Raw genomic sequence first — 17864 nt, 5'->3', positions numbered from 1 at the left:
AAGGCTTCATGGAGGAATTTAGAAGAGAGGGAGGGAGAATATTGAAAACACTGATATTGCTGTGAACAAAAGTGTGGATGTAGGAAATGGTAGGGCATGTTTGGGGTCTAGAAAGGAGTTATTAGAAGCGGTAGCAGCAACATAGTGAAAGAGGGCTTGGGAAGATAGCAAGACTCTACCTTGTGGTGGATGACAGTGGTAAATGTTGGACAGTGACAAGTGGTCATGCTTTTAAATTGTATTATGTATAATGTGAATTCTTATTTTCATCACTTTGTAATAAATTCTGTGGAAATGAAGAGAGAACCAGAGTAATAAATGAAATTCTAGATGATTTCACCCAAACCTTCTTTTAATAACTTTTGTCCCCAAGCCAGTAGATTTTTAAAGATTATTTCCAATCTTTGCTCCTACTAAATATTGTCCTAGCTACCACAGTCAGCAAATGAGGTTTCCCCTCTCCTGCCTGTCCTTTTATCTATCTTCCCCAACCTTTGAGGAGAGCTGTTAAAAAGAGCAAAGTGAAGGATTATCCAGCAAACGGAATTATCTCTATGGGATCCTGGACATGGCTCTACTTGGTTCCTATTTCTTTGCTTGTTAAGGTTTCCATTGAAAATGAGGTTAAAATTTGAAATAATAGTCTTCCCCCCACTGTTCCAGGAGCCCCTGATCAATTTGCAGTAACCTTGCTTTTATCTCTGAGGGCTAACGAATTATTTATCATTCATAGGTCTCATCACAACCACATCAAGAAAACTAGACCGAGAACAACAGGATGAACATATACTAGAAGTAAGTGTTTTATTTCTTTTTTTCTTAAAAAAAAAAAGGAGGGCACTCATGATGTTTCTGCTAGAATTATCAGTTGGGCAGAGAATGTACGGTCAATGTATGATGTGCATTATGGGAAGGTTTATAATCTTAGAAGGGTTCTGCCTCTCTGCTGTTGGTTTAACAACATCTCACAGCTTAACCACTTACCAGTTGTGATTGTCTTCAGCCAAAGTCCTAGGTTAGTTACCAAACCAGCCCAAGAAGGGCCAAGGTTGAATGGGCAAAACACATAATAGCCAGACAAGAATTAATAATAAGAACAACAACAACAACAACTAGCAAAGTGCAAGTCTGCAAAGTGCTTTACAAATATTATCTAATTTTTTTATCCTTGCTACAAGCCTGGGAGGTTGGTGCTGTTATTATTCTTGCTTTATAGACAAAGAAACTGAGGCATTGAGATGAAATAACTAACTCAGTCATGCATTTAGTTAAGGGTCTGTGGACAGGTTTGAGCTCGGGTCTTTCTGACTCCAGATCTAGCTCTTTATCCACTGGGACATCTCATTACCTTATGAAACAAATCCTGACACGAGAGGCCGAAGTAGAAAGGGAGAATAAGGTCTGTGGCAAAACAGGAAGAGACCAAGAAGAAGAAAGGAAAGGAAAGGAAAGGAAGTAGATGCAAGAAATAGGACAAATTAAATCCGTTGCTCCATCCCAGTCATACATGGAAAAGATTGACTATTTGAGTGCATGTGTTGATTATCTGGCTAAAATGGATCCGCCATTGGTGTGGATAATTGAGAATATGTTGTATACCTTCTTTTTCAAAGCTTTTAAAAATTAAACAGGCATGTGTATTTCAAGTACTCTGTATGCATTTCACTTTTGTGCCCCCCTCCATGTGAAAATCATAAAACCTTCATAGTTTTTGATGGCTACTGCGGTGGACTTAATTCAGCATGGGATATCTGCCAAAGCAGGCCCAGGATGATTGTGTCCTATCCCCCAAGTAGCATTCTATCTTTTTTGCACTGAGCATAGCTCCTTGAATTCCCTTGAATGTTGGTGTGAGTGTGTGATGAGTTGAACAGTTCCCAGAACTAATCTAGTGAAGATTAGAGAAAAGGAACAGGTTGAGTCAGGAAAAAAAATACATAGAGAGCAATAAGTCTCACCTTTTCTGTCATCCTGTAATAACTGACATCCCCCATAATCCTTTCACTCAGGGAGGAAGGAAAACATCCTTGCATCACATTTCCTTTTATCACAGCAGATAAAAAAAAAAAGTGTGGAGGAAGAAGGGGGTAATGCTTAGTAGGTTAAGAAGATTTTGGTAAGCCAAACACCTTTTCAGAACTCTGTTGTTCTGAATAAATTGTTCACCCTCCTTGGAAACGGGCCACATTTGCTTTGGGGATTCTGGTCCCCGTGTTGAGAAACAGAGTTCACTTTTATTTTTTTTAAGTGAGGCAGTTAGGGTTAAGTGACTTACCCATGGTCACACAGCTAGTAAGAAGTGTCTGAGGCAGGATTTGAACTCAGGTACTCCTGACTCCAGGGCCGGTACTCTCTCCACTGTCACCTAGCTGCCCCAAATTTAATTTAATTAAAAATTTTTTTTGGTGAGGCAATTGGGGTTAAGTGACTTACCCAGGGTCACACAGCTAGTAAGTGTCTGAGGCCGTATTTGAAATTAGGTCCTCTTGAATCCAGGGCCAGTGCTCTATCCACTGCACCACCTGGCTGACCCCAGAGTTCACTCTTAATCAATAACTCAGCTTTTCCTCAAAAGTCATTAAATAGTGGAAACGTTGCTATTTTTTTCCCTCTGATTCATGATATTCTGTTTATATACATTGTGTAATTGTTTTTGGTCTTTGGTTATTGAGCTATCATTGCAACTGATTCTGTGGTCTCTACAGTGGAGATTTCTTAAAGCCTGTGGTAGACTGGATTCTCTTCTGGTTATTGAATCTAATATTATACGGGTCTGTAATTTCAGTACTGTAGGTATATTGTCTATGGATACAGAAATCTACTCCCTCTGAAACCTAGTAAATGGTCTTTGGCAGCTACTGTGGCAAAAAATATCCATTGCTTGGTAGCCAACATGGTGATGAGCCTTTCCAAACCTCACTTTGCCAGTCTGTAGTCAACAGACATATATAGTCCATCACTTGGTCCATATTCCAAGCCTTTCCACCTTGGTAAAATAATCCTAATAATCCTAATAATTTATATAGCAATAAAAGTGAACATATTTTATCTTATTTTATTCTCACAACAACCCCATTTTACATATGGGAAAACAAAGTTGAGAGTTGTTACTTTTCCAGAGTCCCACAGCTAGTTAATGTCACTGAAACTTCCTTTACCAGTGTGTTGATCTGCATTTGTTCAACAAATTAGAGTCTTAGAAAATTGCCTGGTGTACTTAACTGTCCCTTGCCCAGAGTCACAAAAGCAGTATCTGATTTGCCCAATTGAAGACTTGAACTGTCCCCCTAGGACAGATCTTGAACCACTATACTGTGGTGGCTGCTTCTTCACAGAAGAATTAAGACTTATGAAGTCATAGAATTTGTTATTAAAAATTATGGATATACCCTACAAGGCAAATGCAGTTTATGATTTTGATAGAAATGCTTACTGCTTCCAGAATCATTTAATTAGTGTGGCAACAAACTGCACTGATGTAGATTAGAACCTTTCCATACCCTAGGTGATTTTGTAAATTGTGGTTGGAGGGGGGAATGCCCATTACTTGGTAACCAGAAATCAAGCGATAAGCTTCTAAAAAATATGTGTTCCATAAATTCACTTATTTCTTGTTCATTTAGATGCAAAAGCAGTTCTGTGATTTCATTGATATAGGGAACTTGCACTGAGTAAACTTTTACCAATGCAAGTCAGCAACTCTACTTTTAGGAAGGAAGGGAGGAAGGAGCAAAGGAAGAAGTCAACACCTCCTATGTGCCAGTACTAAGCACTTTACAAATGTTATTTCATTTGATCTCCCTCAGAATTCTTCTGTTTTAATTCCCCAAAAGTATGTGATCCCTTTCAAGTGATGTACTCTAGAAGAACAGAAAAGGGAGAAAAATAAGTTCTATTGAGACCATTCCTCCTTACAGCAGAGAGAACATTTCTCCCAAAAATAAAGTGCTAATAATAAATTTATTTCCATGTGCGCAGCTAATGATCTCAACTGAGCACATTCCTGAAGACTCAGGTGAGGCTTTTGGAGGACATAGTTAAAAGAGAAAACGTTTTCATATCTAGTTGAAATTTTGTACCCATTCAGTCTCTTAGATTTCACATTCCAAGTTAAATTACATCTTTTAAAATCAGAGTATGGGATCCTTTCAATATTGGGGGCAGGGAGGGAAGCATTTCTGTGCAAAGAAAACTGAGCAAACATCACCATCTGAGAAAGTAATAAGTTGAGACATATTAAGGGATTACTACTAAAACAAAAATAGAATTTTTTCCCCTTCAAAATCTTACTGTATGGGGGCAGCTAGGTGGCACAGTGGATAAAGCACTGGCCCTGGAGTCAGGAGGACCTGAGTTCAAATCCAGCCTCAGACACTTAACACTTACTAGCTGTATGACCCTAGGCAAGTCACTTAACCCAGATTGCCTCACCAAAAAACAAAAACAAAAAACAAAATCTTACTGTATGGGGGCAGCTAGGTGGCACAGTGGATAAAGCACCATCCCTAGATTCAGGAGGACCTGAGTTTAAATCCAACCTCAGACCCTTGACACTTACTAGCTGTGTGACTCTGGGCAAGTCACTTAACCTTCATTGCCCTGCCAAATATATGTGTGTGTGTGTGTGTGTGTGTGTGTGTGTGTGTATGTATGTATGTATGTATGTATGCACACATCCACATACATATATATATATATACACACACATACACACACATCCACACACATACACATACATATATATATTCACACACATCCACATACATATATATATTCACATACATACACATGCATATATATACACACACATACACATATTTATCTTTCTGTTATATGCATGAAAATGAAAGTGACAAGACTGAGGTACAGAAAAGCAAATCATTGGTTCTTTGTTTGTTAGAGAGTACTTAAAATATCTGTGGCACCTAGCTAAGGGTCCTGATTTCTTTTACACTTCCAATTTCTCCTTTACTCATTCCAATCTTTATGTGGGTACCTTCTAATGTATCATAATGTTCCTGGTCCTCTGAGTTCTGTGTTCTTCATTGCTAGACAATAAAGTAGAAACTGCTTATTGTAGCGATGGTGATGGTGATGGTGATGATAACCAATGTTCCTTTTACTGCTTATAATAAAAAATAAGTAAGCAAAGAATGAATGAATGAATGAATGAATGAATGAATGAATGAATGAATGCATGAATAATAGCTATCATTTATATAGTGCCTGCTGTGTGTCAGGCAGTGTTCTAAGTGTTTTACAGTTATGTCATTTGATCCTTACAACAACCCTGAGAGGTAGGTGTTATTTTTACCCCGATTTTACATAGAGGAAACTAAAGCAGACAGAAGTTAAGTGACTAGCCCAAGGGCCACACAGCTAGTAAATGTCTAGAGCTGGAATTGAACTCGGGCCTTCTTGTCCCCAGGCCCTGAATTCTGGCACTGAAGATCCTTCTATAGTGTTATGCCAGCCCTTCTAGACACACAAGGCCAAACCCAGGCTTTCCTGAATCTCCTGCCCTCTTTTAAGCAGGAACTGATCTTACCTCACCTCAGATTTCTCATAATGTCTTGTGTTGGCTTCTCCTTTGGAGCAGTGACATTTTTCCTTAAGCAGAAATTCACTTTTTAGAGTTAATACAGCTAACGTGAAGATTGACTTCTATTCCTTTTTGTTTTTTAAACAGGTGACAGTGACAGATGATGGTACTCCTCCAAAATCAACCATTGCAAGAGTGATTGTGAAAATCCTCGATGAGAATGACAACAAGCCCCAGTTCTTACAGAAATTCTATAAAATCCGACTCCCAGAACGCGATAAGCCAGACCGTGAAAGAAGTGCCAAACGAGAACCCATATATCGGGTTATAGCTACAGACAAAGATGAAGGCCCCAATGCAGAGATCTCATATAGCATTGAAGATGGAGATGAGCATGGCAAATTCTTCATTGAACCAAAAACTGGAGTTGTTTCTTCTAAGAAATTTTCAGGAGCACGCGAATATGATATTCTTTCAGTGAGTCAGAATATTTGTCTTGACTTCTTAGCTATTAGAACAGGCTTTATCTACTTTCTTCTGCATTTGCCTGTTTGCTCTTTCATATCAGGGGTATAAGTGACTTCAGTGTTTGAGACCTAAGTAACATCAGATATTGCCTGATCATGTATCAGAAACATGAGTTGTTTTCCTTTTTTTCTTTTCAACTGTGATTTCTGCTCCTTGTTCCCTGTATTAAGTTCATTTAATCAAGGACTCTATCTTCTTATCAAAAGCTTTAGACATATGGTAAGCAGACACAAATAGTAAACTCTTGAGTTTAAACTCTCATTATGAAACCTAGCCAACCGTAGCTTTAATTAATGGAAAGAAAGTTGCGGAACACTGATTTTGTTAACGATTGTGATTTTTAAGTTATAGATATATAATGTGGCGTTTTTTTTTCTTTCCCCTCCCCTTCCCCTGATTTTGTAGATTAAAGCTGTTGATAATGGTCGCCCTCAGAAGTCATCTACTGCCCGGCTCCATATTGAATGGATCTCCAAGCCCAAACCATCCCCTGAACCAATTTCCTTTGAAGAACCATATTTTTCTTTCACTGTAATGGAAAGCGATCCAGTTGCTCACATGATTGGGGTGATTTCTGTTGAACCCCTTGGCACACCCCTTTGGTTTGACATCATTGGTAAGAACGCCTTCAGGTTTTCATTGGGATTTCATAGGTTGAACTTCATAGAACTGGACCTGTTTTTTCTCATTATTGTACTCAGTTCCCATTAGCAAATTGGCCTCCAATAAAGTCTGCAATGAGAGACAGAAAAGAATTTGCTTCCAAACTGCAACTTTTTATTCTAAAATGTCTGGCAATAAATCAATAGATTTTTAACAGAGCTTATAAATTATGTTGTGGGTTTCCCCAGCAAATGTTAATAATTCAGCAAATCCATGATGTTAAAACTGACTTTTTCCCTACTGGATTTCTCTCTCCTTTTGAAAAAAAGTTTTTATTTGAAAGTTTATGCCTAAGGTATAAATTCTTAGGGGCAGCTAGGTGGCCAGTGGATAGAGTGCTGAGCCTGGAGTCTGTAAGACTCATCTTCCTGAGTTCAAAGCTGGCTTCAGATATTTACTCACTGTGTGACCCCAGGCAAGTAAGTCACTTAACCCTGTTTGCCTCAGTTTCTCCATCTGTAAAATGAGCTGGAGAAGGAAATGGCAAATGACTCTATTATCTTTGCCAAGAAAACCCCAAATGGGGTCACAAAGAGTTGGACATGACTGAACAACAAGGAACCATCAATTTTTATTTTCTGCCCAGTGAGGTAGCTTACTATAAGTTGTTAATACTATGAATGTGAAGTGAGCTTCTGTACTAAAATTGTTAGTAGTGGGTGTGTTGCTACTAAATTTTTGAGAATCTGTTTAAGGCAAGAAATTTACATGAAAAAGGGGAAGGGAGAACGAGGAAATAAACATTTATTTTTCAGTCCTGACCCACTGACCCCATTTGGGGTTTGCTATTTCCTTCTCCAGCTCATTTTTCAGATGGAGAAACTGAGGCAAACAGGGTTAAGTGACTTTCCTAGGGTCATATAGCTCTAGAAAATGTCTGAGGCCAAATTTGAACTCCACTGCTAGCATTCTATCCACAGCACCACTAGCTGCTTCCAGGCCAGTGTGATAGAGAAGAATGACTACTGACACAAGCAAGATACTCTCGTTTAGATTTCCACTCTAGCACTTGCCAGATATGGGACTTTGACAAATCCTTGCTTAACCTATTTCAGCCTTAGTTTCATTTGTAAAGTGGGTGTAACAAGATGTGCACTATTTACCTCTTGCTTACTAGCTGTGAGACTTTTGCAAATCTTCAGCTGCCTGAAGATTTCCCCATCAACAAATGAGCATAATAATATATGTACACCCTACATACCCATTATGAGAAAGGTGCATCATAAACTTTAAGGCCTTGGGCGCCTTAAAACATGAAAGAGCAGGATGGTCCGGATTCATTTCCTGCCTTTGATGCATATTAACAGTTACTAAGGCCAGGTTGTTGAATCTCGGTGTCCCAGGCAGTTTTCTTAGTCTCTAAGTTACAAATTGCCACTCTTTATCAGTAGAAGTTTTGCTGATTAAATTTACATCATAGGTCTCCTTCTCTCTCTCCCTTCTTTCCCTTTCTGTATCTCTGCCTGTCCCTCACTCCCTCTTTCCCCATTCCTACCTCTCTCTCTTCCCTCCTCCCATATATAAGTAAAAGAAATATATGTATATGTGAGAGAGGATATTATATCTATATATATGTATGTGTGAGAGAGAATATTATTATGCCTTTATGATATTATAGTTACAGAATTTAGATTATTACACTTATGAAGAGACTAAAAAGTATGCTGCATACTAGTTGTGGATTTTCTAGGGGTTTTGAGCCACATTATTTTTAATGTTAGTGTACAGCTCGCTAAAATAAGATGTCCAAATCACCCTGCAAGTAGCTTACCTATGCAGGTCACTTTAATTATCTTTAATTCATCATTTCTGAGTTATTGTTGGTTTTTTTTACATGTAAATGAACAAATTTACTTACTCTAGCATCTTTTCTTTCCTGTTTCCAAGACTAAAGCCCTCAGACAGTGAAAGATGTGTGCGCAAGGTATCTTGGCTACTTAAGATGGATGACAACTCATGTTTTCCCCCCTGAAAGTACATTGTCTTCTGATGACGTTGATATTCTGATAATGAGCAGCACATGTGATTGACCTTTCAGAGGGCCGCCTGTAGGAATCCATGGGGGAGGGCCAAACCCTCTGGATCCGTAGCTACAGGAAGTTGAGGCACATGGGCTGCTCCCCCATCCAGGCTTCATGCCTTCTCACAAACAAGAGAGTTCTGCTATTTCGCCTACCCCGGCCATTGTAAAAAGTTGTTAACATTCATCATTACTCATATTAACAAGTAAATCACTTGTCAGTCCACTGCACCACCAGCTGCAGAAAAAGGCAGTCGCTTAATGAAATGTTTAATAATCACAATGGTATGGTTGGACTGTTATTGTTCTGTCCCATCCCTCAGTCTTTGGGCTTCTGTGGTGCACGTCTCCGTGCACTACTCTCCTTTCTTACAGTTTGAATTAATTTGATTGCTTTCCCACATGTTTTCTGCTTGCCTTCCATGCTTGCTTGCTTCTTTTTGGCTGTGCCAGGAGACAGTCTTGCTAGAGAAGTTTTTTACATCTTTCAGATGGCTTGTGACCTGAACTGTACAGCAGAAGGTATCTGCTGAGATCACATAATTTATTACCGGATTATGAGATCTGAAACAATTATGGTGTAGAACTCATTTATTTTCAGGGGGAGGGGACCTTTGTTTTCATTCATGACATAAGCATAGTCTTCCATTCCAAATATGAACTTGGATGAACTCTTCATTTAAACATAAATTTGAAGCTACTTTTTGTCCTTATTGCATTGGATTATGTCTGGAAGTATTTCTTAGACTTTTGTCTCATTTCATTTCGGTTACAAACAGTGAAATTTCAATGAAATCCTCAAATTTAATTTTGTAAGATCGTAAGCTCATGTATGAAGGACGGATATCTTGACTTATAACTGCAGACATATTTGAAAAGTGCAATTAGGACAAATAGCTTTTGTTTCATCTAACATTGGGTTAGATGATGTTTAAAATGGAGAAATTATTTTCATTGTTAGAATCAAGACCAGTTAAATTCAGGAGCCAATATTTATCACAGTTAACTGCATTAGTTCTTAATGGCTTATCCTGTTAGAAAAGTCTGCTTCCTTAGCATCATGGTTATTATTATGAGCAATTCAAATCTTAAATGCCTGATTCCTGATGTTTCAACATAGTTATTGATCAATAATTCAAAAGGACATTTGGAAGATACTGAAATGTAATAAAATGAATTGCATCCAGAAAAGATATTAGTAATGTATCAAGTGCTCTTGCTTTCAGTTTTCAGGATTTCTCCCATTTTAAAATTTTTCTTTCACTTTACTCTCATTTTCATTCCTCCCACGAGCTACACTAGTCTCTGAGCCACTTTTTAAAAGCAAATTCCATACCACGATGCCACAATGGCCAGTCTAGGTATTTTAAAAGAGAAGGTGACTTGTGTAGGTGTAAGTGGTTCAATACCAACCCTCTACACTTGGGGGGTAACTTGATCAAAGGCCTCAAGAAGGGAGACATCAGAAAAAGAATGGGAGATGGGTATTTATATAAGTTGGCTATAGTAGTATGAGATAGAGTGAGAAATGTAGGTCCGCACCAGATTATGGGAAACCTGGAACACCAGGATAAAAATTATGTCTATTTCTATAACCATTGAGGATTTATAGAATCATGGAGTCTCACAGTAGGAAAGGAAGTCAGGTCATCCAGTCAAGAAGTGTGTTGAAAAATTTGTTTCATCTCCATCAAGTATCAGAATCCACAAATTCAATGTGTTTGTGTTCATGTGTGTGTGTGTGTGTGTGTGTGTGTGTGTGTGTGTGTGTGTGTGTGAGAGAGAGAGAGAGAGAGAGAGAGAGAGAGAGAGAGAGAGAGGCTATACCAGACCATTCTCCTGTTTTTTACACTTTTCTTAACAATATCTTAAAGGTGGTAACTACGACAGTCGCTTTGATGTGGACAAGGGCACTGGCACCATCATTGTTGCCAAGCCTCTTGATGCAGAACAAAAATCAAACTACAATCTGACAGTGGAGGCAACAGATGGAACCACAGCCATCATCACTCAGGTAACTGAATCACCGATGCTGTGATTGTTAAAGGAAGACTGCTCCTTTCCAGATCTAGGAATAGGATATTCCTAAGTAGGGTCTATAGAAAACAGAGAAGATGGGTTCTGATATTAAGCAATCCCAGTAGATGATAACATTTTCATTCAGCAAGGAGATGATATAAAGTAGATGATTTGTTTACATTAGAAACATTGTTCCATGAGGCATGGTGGTATATACCTGTAGGCCTTGTTACTGGGGAGGCTCAGGCTGCTAGATCAGTTAAACTCAGGGGTTTGGAGCTACAGAAGGGCTAAAGTCAGTTGAGGTTCAGAACTAAGGCTGTGGCCAATGTGATGAGCTCCCTGGAGGGGAGGACTACCAGGCTGCCTAAGGAGGTAGGTCAGGGCAGCCGATATTGGAAACAGCAGGTTTAAAGCTTCCTATCAATCTTCAGTGGGGTTAGGGCTTGAATGGCTGCTGCACTTCCAAGCCTGGGAGACATAGGCGACCCAACTCCAAGTGAAAGGGAAGGAGGGGAGGCAGCTAGGTGGTGCAGTGGATAAAGCACCGGTCCTGGATTCAAGAGGACCCGAGTTCAAATCCGGCCTCAGACACTTGACACTTGCTAGCTGTGTGACCTTGGGCAAGTCCATTAACCTGCTTTGCCCCGCGCAAAAAAAAAAAAGGGGGGGGGAGGAAAGGAAGAAGGGAAAAGCAAAGCAAAGAAACCATCATACCAGTTGATATTTTTAAAGAACACTAGAATGCTAGACATCTTTAACCCTTCACAATGCTCTTTTAATTATTGTTACCTATACTTTAATATTCTTAGGAAAGAACCCCAAAATGCTCAAACTTCCCCTACTCTTTTATAAATGACTTTTTGAAGTTTTAGCTAAATATCCTATGGCAAAAACAATAATGACAGCAACATATATCTTAAAGATTTTTGTTAATGCCCAAGAAATGGTCTTGTGTCTGTATTCTTTCTGAAATATGTACATTTCACTCCTTTTTCTTCCCTCTCCTCCCCCTCTCCCTTCTCTCTTAAGTATACACATAAATATCTATGTGTATAGTTCCATACCTATATAGATCAACATTGCTATAGGTAAATATAACCATATCTACATTTACACAGAAGTACATAAAGAAATGTATGTGTGTGTGTGTATACACACACATCAAATGAGGTATTTATAAAGCCATAGCACAGGGCCTGGCACATAAGTGAGCACTATATAAATGTTGGTTATTGCTATTATAGATGTAGCTGCAACTATAGATTTATATAGTTACTCTATCCATCCCCTTCCAGTGTACTTTATTACACTTTCATTTGTCTGCATAGCATAGCTCTAAGACATCCATCAATATACCCATGGAAGAAATATTTGTTAAGCCCCCACTATCCCTAAGATAACTGTTCTGGGCATGCTGTAGGGGATAAAAAGAATGCTAGTAATCTACAATATGTTCTGTTCATCCCTGAAAAATCAAGATAACTTGGGAAAGGACACATTTATACAGTTGGTTACAAGTTGAAAAGAAGGCAAACTGTTTAGAAGTTGTACCAATTAGAAATGCTTTGGTTTAAAAAATAATAAACCTAAAATATTTTCATTATGCAAAATGATGTTTTCTATTACTTTGATATTAGAGACTTTGTACCATAGCCACAGGCCATGCACATCTGCAAATGATTTCATTGTCATGGCTTTATCTAAATTATTTGTTGAAAAACAACCAGGCAGTATGTGGGAAAGCTATTAAATTTATATGTAGCTAAATCACAAATGCACGATGTACACATAGAACAAACAGAATGGAGTCTTTTGTACTCATGTTTGACAGTCTTAGAAATGAAAATGGGAGGATAGCATTAAAAAAATCAAATGGTAGAGAATGAAATCCTTTTGGATTACAGTGTTCTAGCTTTAAATCATTCTGTTCTGACTGTTCTGAAAGATTTATCTATTTTCTTATTGAGCCTAGTACCACACGAACCATTTGTTGCTGGGTTGTTTTTTAAGGCTGCGGTAACATGTAGTACTTTTTTGATAATCTGTTTTCAATGAGGAGAATTCATAGAAATGGTCATTTAAAGTTAATTGTGGCTGTTTCTTTCCTCCGTTATCACAGGATATCCACTCTTGAGTTTGTGCAGAATTGCTATAAGTATTCTGCTTTGGGACCAATTTGACAGTGGCCAATATAAATTCTGGTCATTATTAAATATTCCTTTTTTCCAATAATTGTTGTTCTGTGCTACATCTGGGGCAGCAAAATAAGGTGGTTTTCACAGGACTAAAAATCTTAAGGAAAAACAACAAAACTCCCCCCAAAAAACTTTATCAAGAAAAATAACTCCCCAGTGCATCTATTAGAACAAAATTGCTTAAAAGTTTTATAAGGAAATAAATAGTTTAAAGACTTTTGAATATTCTATGACCTGCAGGTGGTGTACCCCCACTTGGAGAAAATCCAGTATTTAGGAATCTATGCTTTTGCACAGTAAATGAAGTATAAAAATGATCCTTTTATGGGACCCTGCAGTGTGGCCACTGGCTCTCATCACAACGAGCTTATGAGGGATAATAAAGAAGCCTGCTAGTAGAACCCCCTGACTGTACTCCCTCAGCTGCTAATCACTAACAGCACTCCTGAATAAATGCACTTTCCGATGGCGCAGGGAAAAGCTTGGATGTGAAAAGAAAACATTTCTGGGGACAGAATAGAGCCTAAGCAGAACCCAGGGGGCCTCTCTCCTCACCATGGCTCTAGAGCCAGGGGTGTGCAATCTCTAACTTTTGGGTTCATATTTGTCAGAAAAGGGAGTGTGGGCCCTGCCTGCTGAGCTGCAGCACAGTGCAGATAACCAGAATATCCAAGGTCCAGAAGGACTAATGAAATCAGCCTGCAAAGGAGGAACGCTCAGGAGTTTGTCGTTAGGTGATCAGCTTGGGTAGAGAAACACATGAGGCCCTGTGGAATTGGAGTCCAGATTCAGTAAATGGGAAGCAAGGTTGGAGACCGGGGATGATAGAAAAGTCATTTGTCAGGGCAAAATCAGGAATAAAGGAGAGGGGAAAGTCAGGTTTGCTGAACTAAATTCTGGAACACTGAAGGTCAGAACCGGGTGGCTGAGAGCAGGGTGAGCAGGAGGGGTAGCTCCCAAGCAGAGAAGAAAGCCTCGGAAATCGAAATTCTTGGCTGCACCTGGTGGTGTTTAATGTGCTGACTTGGAGGTCAGGCCCTCAGGGCTCAGCCCACCTGTTTCTCCTTTCCTCATGCTAGTGTTGTCATCATTATTCATGAATGGTTGGATGAATGGGGGAGGGGGGCATTTGTTAGGTTCTTACACCACGACCACACTGTTACAAGCTGAGATACAAGTACAAAAGGGAAGACTCTGTGCTAATGGGGAAGCAGAGGTGACTTTGGTCCAGAAGAAATAGGGACGGTGAGCGGAGCCAGAAAGGAATAGATGCACATGTCCAACCTAGTAAAGATGAGGTGATTTGGTCATGATTCCAGAACTGGAATTGGGAAGAGGAGATGAGATAATAATTTATGCGACATGCTTTATCAAACCTTAAAACCTATGTAAATGTCAGCTATTATTACTACTCCTATTATGGCCTAAATAGTGGGCTTTTTGGTTTGGGGATAATAAGGACGGGGATGCATAGTTGACACTTTGGATGGGGATCCCAAAAGACCATGACAGGCAGTGATGGGTGGGTTCTCTCCCCTCTCCCCAAAAAATCTGAACAAGTTGGGGGCTCACAGAAGGGCAATATGTGGTTTCAGTCAGTCAATAAATATTTATTAAGCACCTGCTATGTGCCAGGCTTGACAACAATTCACATAAAAAACACATATGAGGGGCAGCTAGGTGGCGCAGTGGATAATAAAGCACTGGCCCTGGATTCAGGAGTACCTGAGTTCAAATCTGGCCTCAGACACTTGACACTTACTAGCTGTGTGACCCTGGGCAAGTCACTTAACCCCCATTGCCCTGCAAAAACAAAACAAAACAAAACCACGTATGGGCTCCCTTTTCTTAACTGCTCAAAAAAGTTATTAATGTTTAAATTCTGTACTTAGACCTAAAATAGTATAGGACAAACCAAGCCAGTCAAAAAAAAATTGTTTTAAATTAAACCACCACGTGTCATATACTGTCCTAGGCACCTGAGTTACAAAGAGAAAAACGGAATACTCGTTTCCCCAAAAGGGCTTATGTAAAGAGTTAATCCCACCACACCTTGTTGAGGATTTTAAGCTGCTTTAAAAGAAGTAGTATCTAGAATGGGAATTGTTATTCCTGCTACAGCTGTCTAGGTCACAGCACATCTGGGGGATGAAGTTCAGATTAGGGTACCACATTTTAGCAAGTACAAGCAGGGCAGTGTGTGCTAAGGAGAGCGGACAGGATGGTGAGGGGAGCCTCACCATGTGGGAATTAATTGAGAAGCTGTCTAAGAATTGATTAAAGGGACTGGAGAAGAAAACTTAGGGACTACCTCTCCTTCCACCAATAGATGAGGGTCAAAGCCAAGGTCATAGACAAAACAGTGGAGTTGGGATTCAAACTCCCCTCCTCCATTTCCAAATCCACTAGGTATTGGAAGTTCTTTGGTTTATTTCATATTTCCTCCTGTGACTTCAGAAATATTAAGAACAAGACAGATGCTCAATAATTACTGGAAGTTAATTTTGCCTTTAACATGCATTTTACATTCTTAAATGTGATAAATATATATTCATAGAATAAAAATGTTTATCACATTTGTTATCACAGTGACAAAATGTATTTCTCATTTTATGATGGAAGTCATTGGAAAAACCAATTTGATTTACAGCCAACCTTTCTGCAACCCATTGTTCTCTTAAGAAAGGTACCTGCAGTAGAAATTTAATAACAACTAATAAAAATATTTTACATGAATGGATGTTTGCTTATTTTCTCACATTTGAATTTTAACTATCCAATCCAGATTTCATGTACTTTTCTTACAAAGCCCCCGTGATCATTCTGTTTTTGCTGAGAAAATGGGTGCTTGTAATGTGATTCTTTCCATAATATTATCTGAGTTGATTTGTTTCCTTGCCCCGTGTACCTCCTCACTCTACAAATAATTTCCCATCCCCAGATTTAAATGCTTCTCTTAATTTGGCATAAAGCTGCATTGGTTTTTCAGCAGCTGTTTTTGTTTTTACAAGGATTTTTACTCCCTGTGGCTTCATTAGCCTTTAAGGTTATCACCAAAATTAGTTTAGTTTAATTACGATAAGTTTTTTTTAAGTCTATTTGGAATTCCTTTTATATATAAAAAAACATAGGTTTATTGTAGAGATTAGTAAACTGTAGTTTTTATTTGTGATTAAAAATAGGGCTAGGGATTGAAAAATAAGTGTCTAACTTTTTTTAAAAATCTATTCAAATGCTGAAACTTAATGTCTCAAGGTTTATGATTTATTCTACAAGAGGGCAGCATGGTATCTAATGGGTTTCATGCCAGGATTTGAATCATGGCTCTTTGTGACCGTGGGCAAGTCATTTGACCCAATACTTGAGCCCTCCATTTCCTCACCTCTGCAATGGGGGAAACAACTGCATTTCCTTCTTTCCAGAATTGTTGTGAAGAGTGAATGCTGCTAACCTCAGGTTTGATTTTTGTTGTAGAAACTGAGATGGTTTTTTTTTGGGGGGGGGTGGATTTTTTGCAAGGCAATGAGGGTTAAGTGACTTGCCCACAGTCACACAGCTAGTAAGTGTCAAGTGTCTGAGGCTGTATTTGAACTCAGGTCCTCCTGAATCCAGGGCTGGTGCTTTATCTACTGTGCCACCTAGCTGTCCCAGAAACTGAGGTGTTTTTGATGAACCCTATTGGCCCTTCTCACCTTTAAACTCCCTAGGGTTAACTATAGATTTCTATAAATATTAGGGAGCAGGGGAAGGCCTTTTTAAATTTTGACTGAACCTGTGATTTAATTGGTCTAGAGAGCTCCCAGTGAGGAGACTCCCTCCACCAATGCAGACGAAGCGCCTCCTCTGCAATCTTAGAGAGTTGCCTATGATCCTGAGCGGTGAAATGATTCGCTCAGGATAACCCAGCCAGTAATGATCACAGGGAGAAGGTGAACTCTGGTTTTCCTAATTCTCAGGCTACCTCTCTACCTACAAGGGGACTTTACCTCTCACATTGGAAAAAGTAAAGTCCGTAGTTAATTCAGATTTGTTTTCCTGCCAGCATCTATTGGCATTCCAGGAGGAGCAGATCATATTTTATTTGTTTTCCTTATGGGGGTTTTTCTTGCATGAAGAAAACTGATTTTGCTGTTTATGCTTTATTTTTCATTATCCTTTTTTCATTTAAATTTTTTTTTATTTTTAGCATTCATTTTTTAAAATTTTGAGTTCCAAATTGTCTCCCTCCCTGTAGTATCTCCTCCCTCCCATTGAGATGGTAAGCAACATGATATCAGTTATACATGTGAAGTCATGCAAAACTTATTTCCATATTAGCCATATTGCAAAACCAAAAAAAAAAATAAAAGACAAAAAATAAAAGTCTTCAGTCTGCACTCAGTTCATCAGCTCTCTTTCTGGAGGTGAATGGCATTTTTCATCCTAGGTCCTTTGGAATTGTCTTGGATCATCAGACTAGCCAAGTCTTTCAGACTTGACCCATCATTACAGTATTAGTATTCCTGTCTATACTGTTCTCCTGGTCCTGCTCTTTCCCCCATTCTTTAACCATGAGAGCTTTACTCAGCAGCATTCCAACATTTAAATTCCAGGTACTCATCAAAGTGATAGACACAAATGACCACCGCCCTCAGTTTTCAAAATCGAAATATGAAGTCCTCATTCCAGAAGACACAGTGCCCGACACAGAGATTTTGCAAATCAGCGCTACGGACCAGGACGAAAAAAACAAACTGATCTATACTTTGCAGAGTAGCACTGACCCCCTCAGCCTCAAGAAATTCCGTCTTGATCCCGCAACCGGCTCACTTTATACAACTGAGAAGCTTGATCATGAGGCTGCTCACCAGCACATCCTCACCGTGATGGTGAGTCTTTATGTTATTTTATCCTG

General features: G+C 39.1%; 1 protein-coding gene across 8 annotated transcripts in view; it reads left to right on the top strand.

The window, feature by feature from the left end:
- FAT1 (FAT atypical cadherin 1) overlaps window positions 1–17864 on the top strand; it is a 169644-nt gene that overhangs the window by 98435 nt on the left and 53345 nt on the right. For 4 of the 8 annotated variants that reach the window (XM_043970378.1, XM_043970375.1, XM_043970373.1 and 1 more), the window contains exons 4-9: window positions 734–795; window positions 5690–6019; window positions 6476–6686; window positions 9207–9275; window positions 10628–10767; window positions 17563–17838. In XM_043970378.1, the coding sequence (XP_043826313.1) occupies window positions 734–795; window positions 5690–6019; window positions 6476–6686; window positions 9207–9275; window positions 10628–10767; window positions 17563–17838 (1088 nt within the window). Of the gene's footprint in view, window positions 1–733; window positions 796–5689; window positions 6020–6475; window positions 6687–9206; window positions 9276–10627; window positions 10768–17562; window positions 17839–17864 lie in introns of those variants that run through there. The other 4 variants (XM_043970380.1, XM_043970379.1, XM_043970376.1 and 1 more) reach the window with 2 other exon arrangements.

The sequence above is a fragment of the Dromiciops gliroides genome, chromosome 6, assembly GCF_019393635.1.
Source record: "Dromiciops gliroides isolate mDroGli1 chromosome 6, mDroGli1.pri, whole genome shotgun sequence".
Lineage (NCBI taxonomy): Eukaryota > Metazoa > Chordata > Mammalia > Microbiotheria > Microbiotheriidae > Dromiciops > Dromiciops gliroides.
This window is presented reverse-complemented; position numbering and strand designations above follow the sequence as displayed.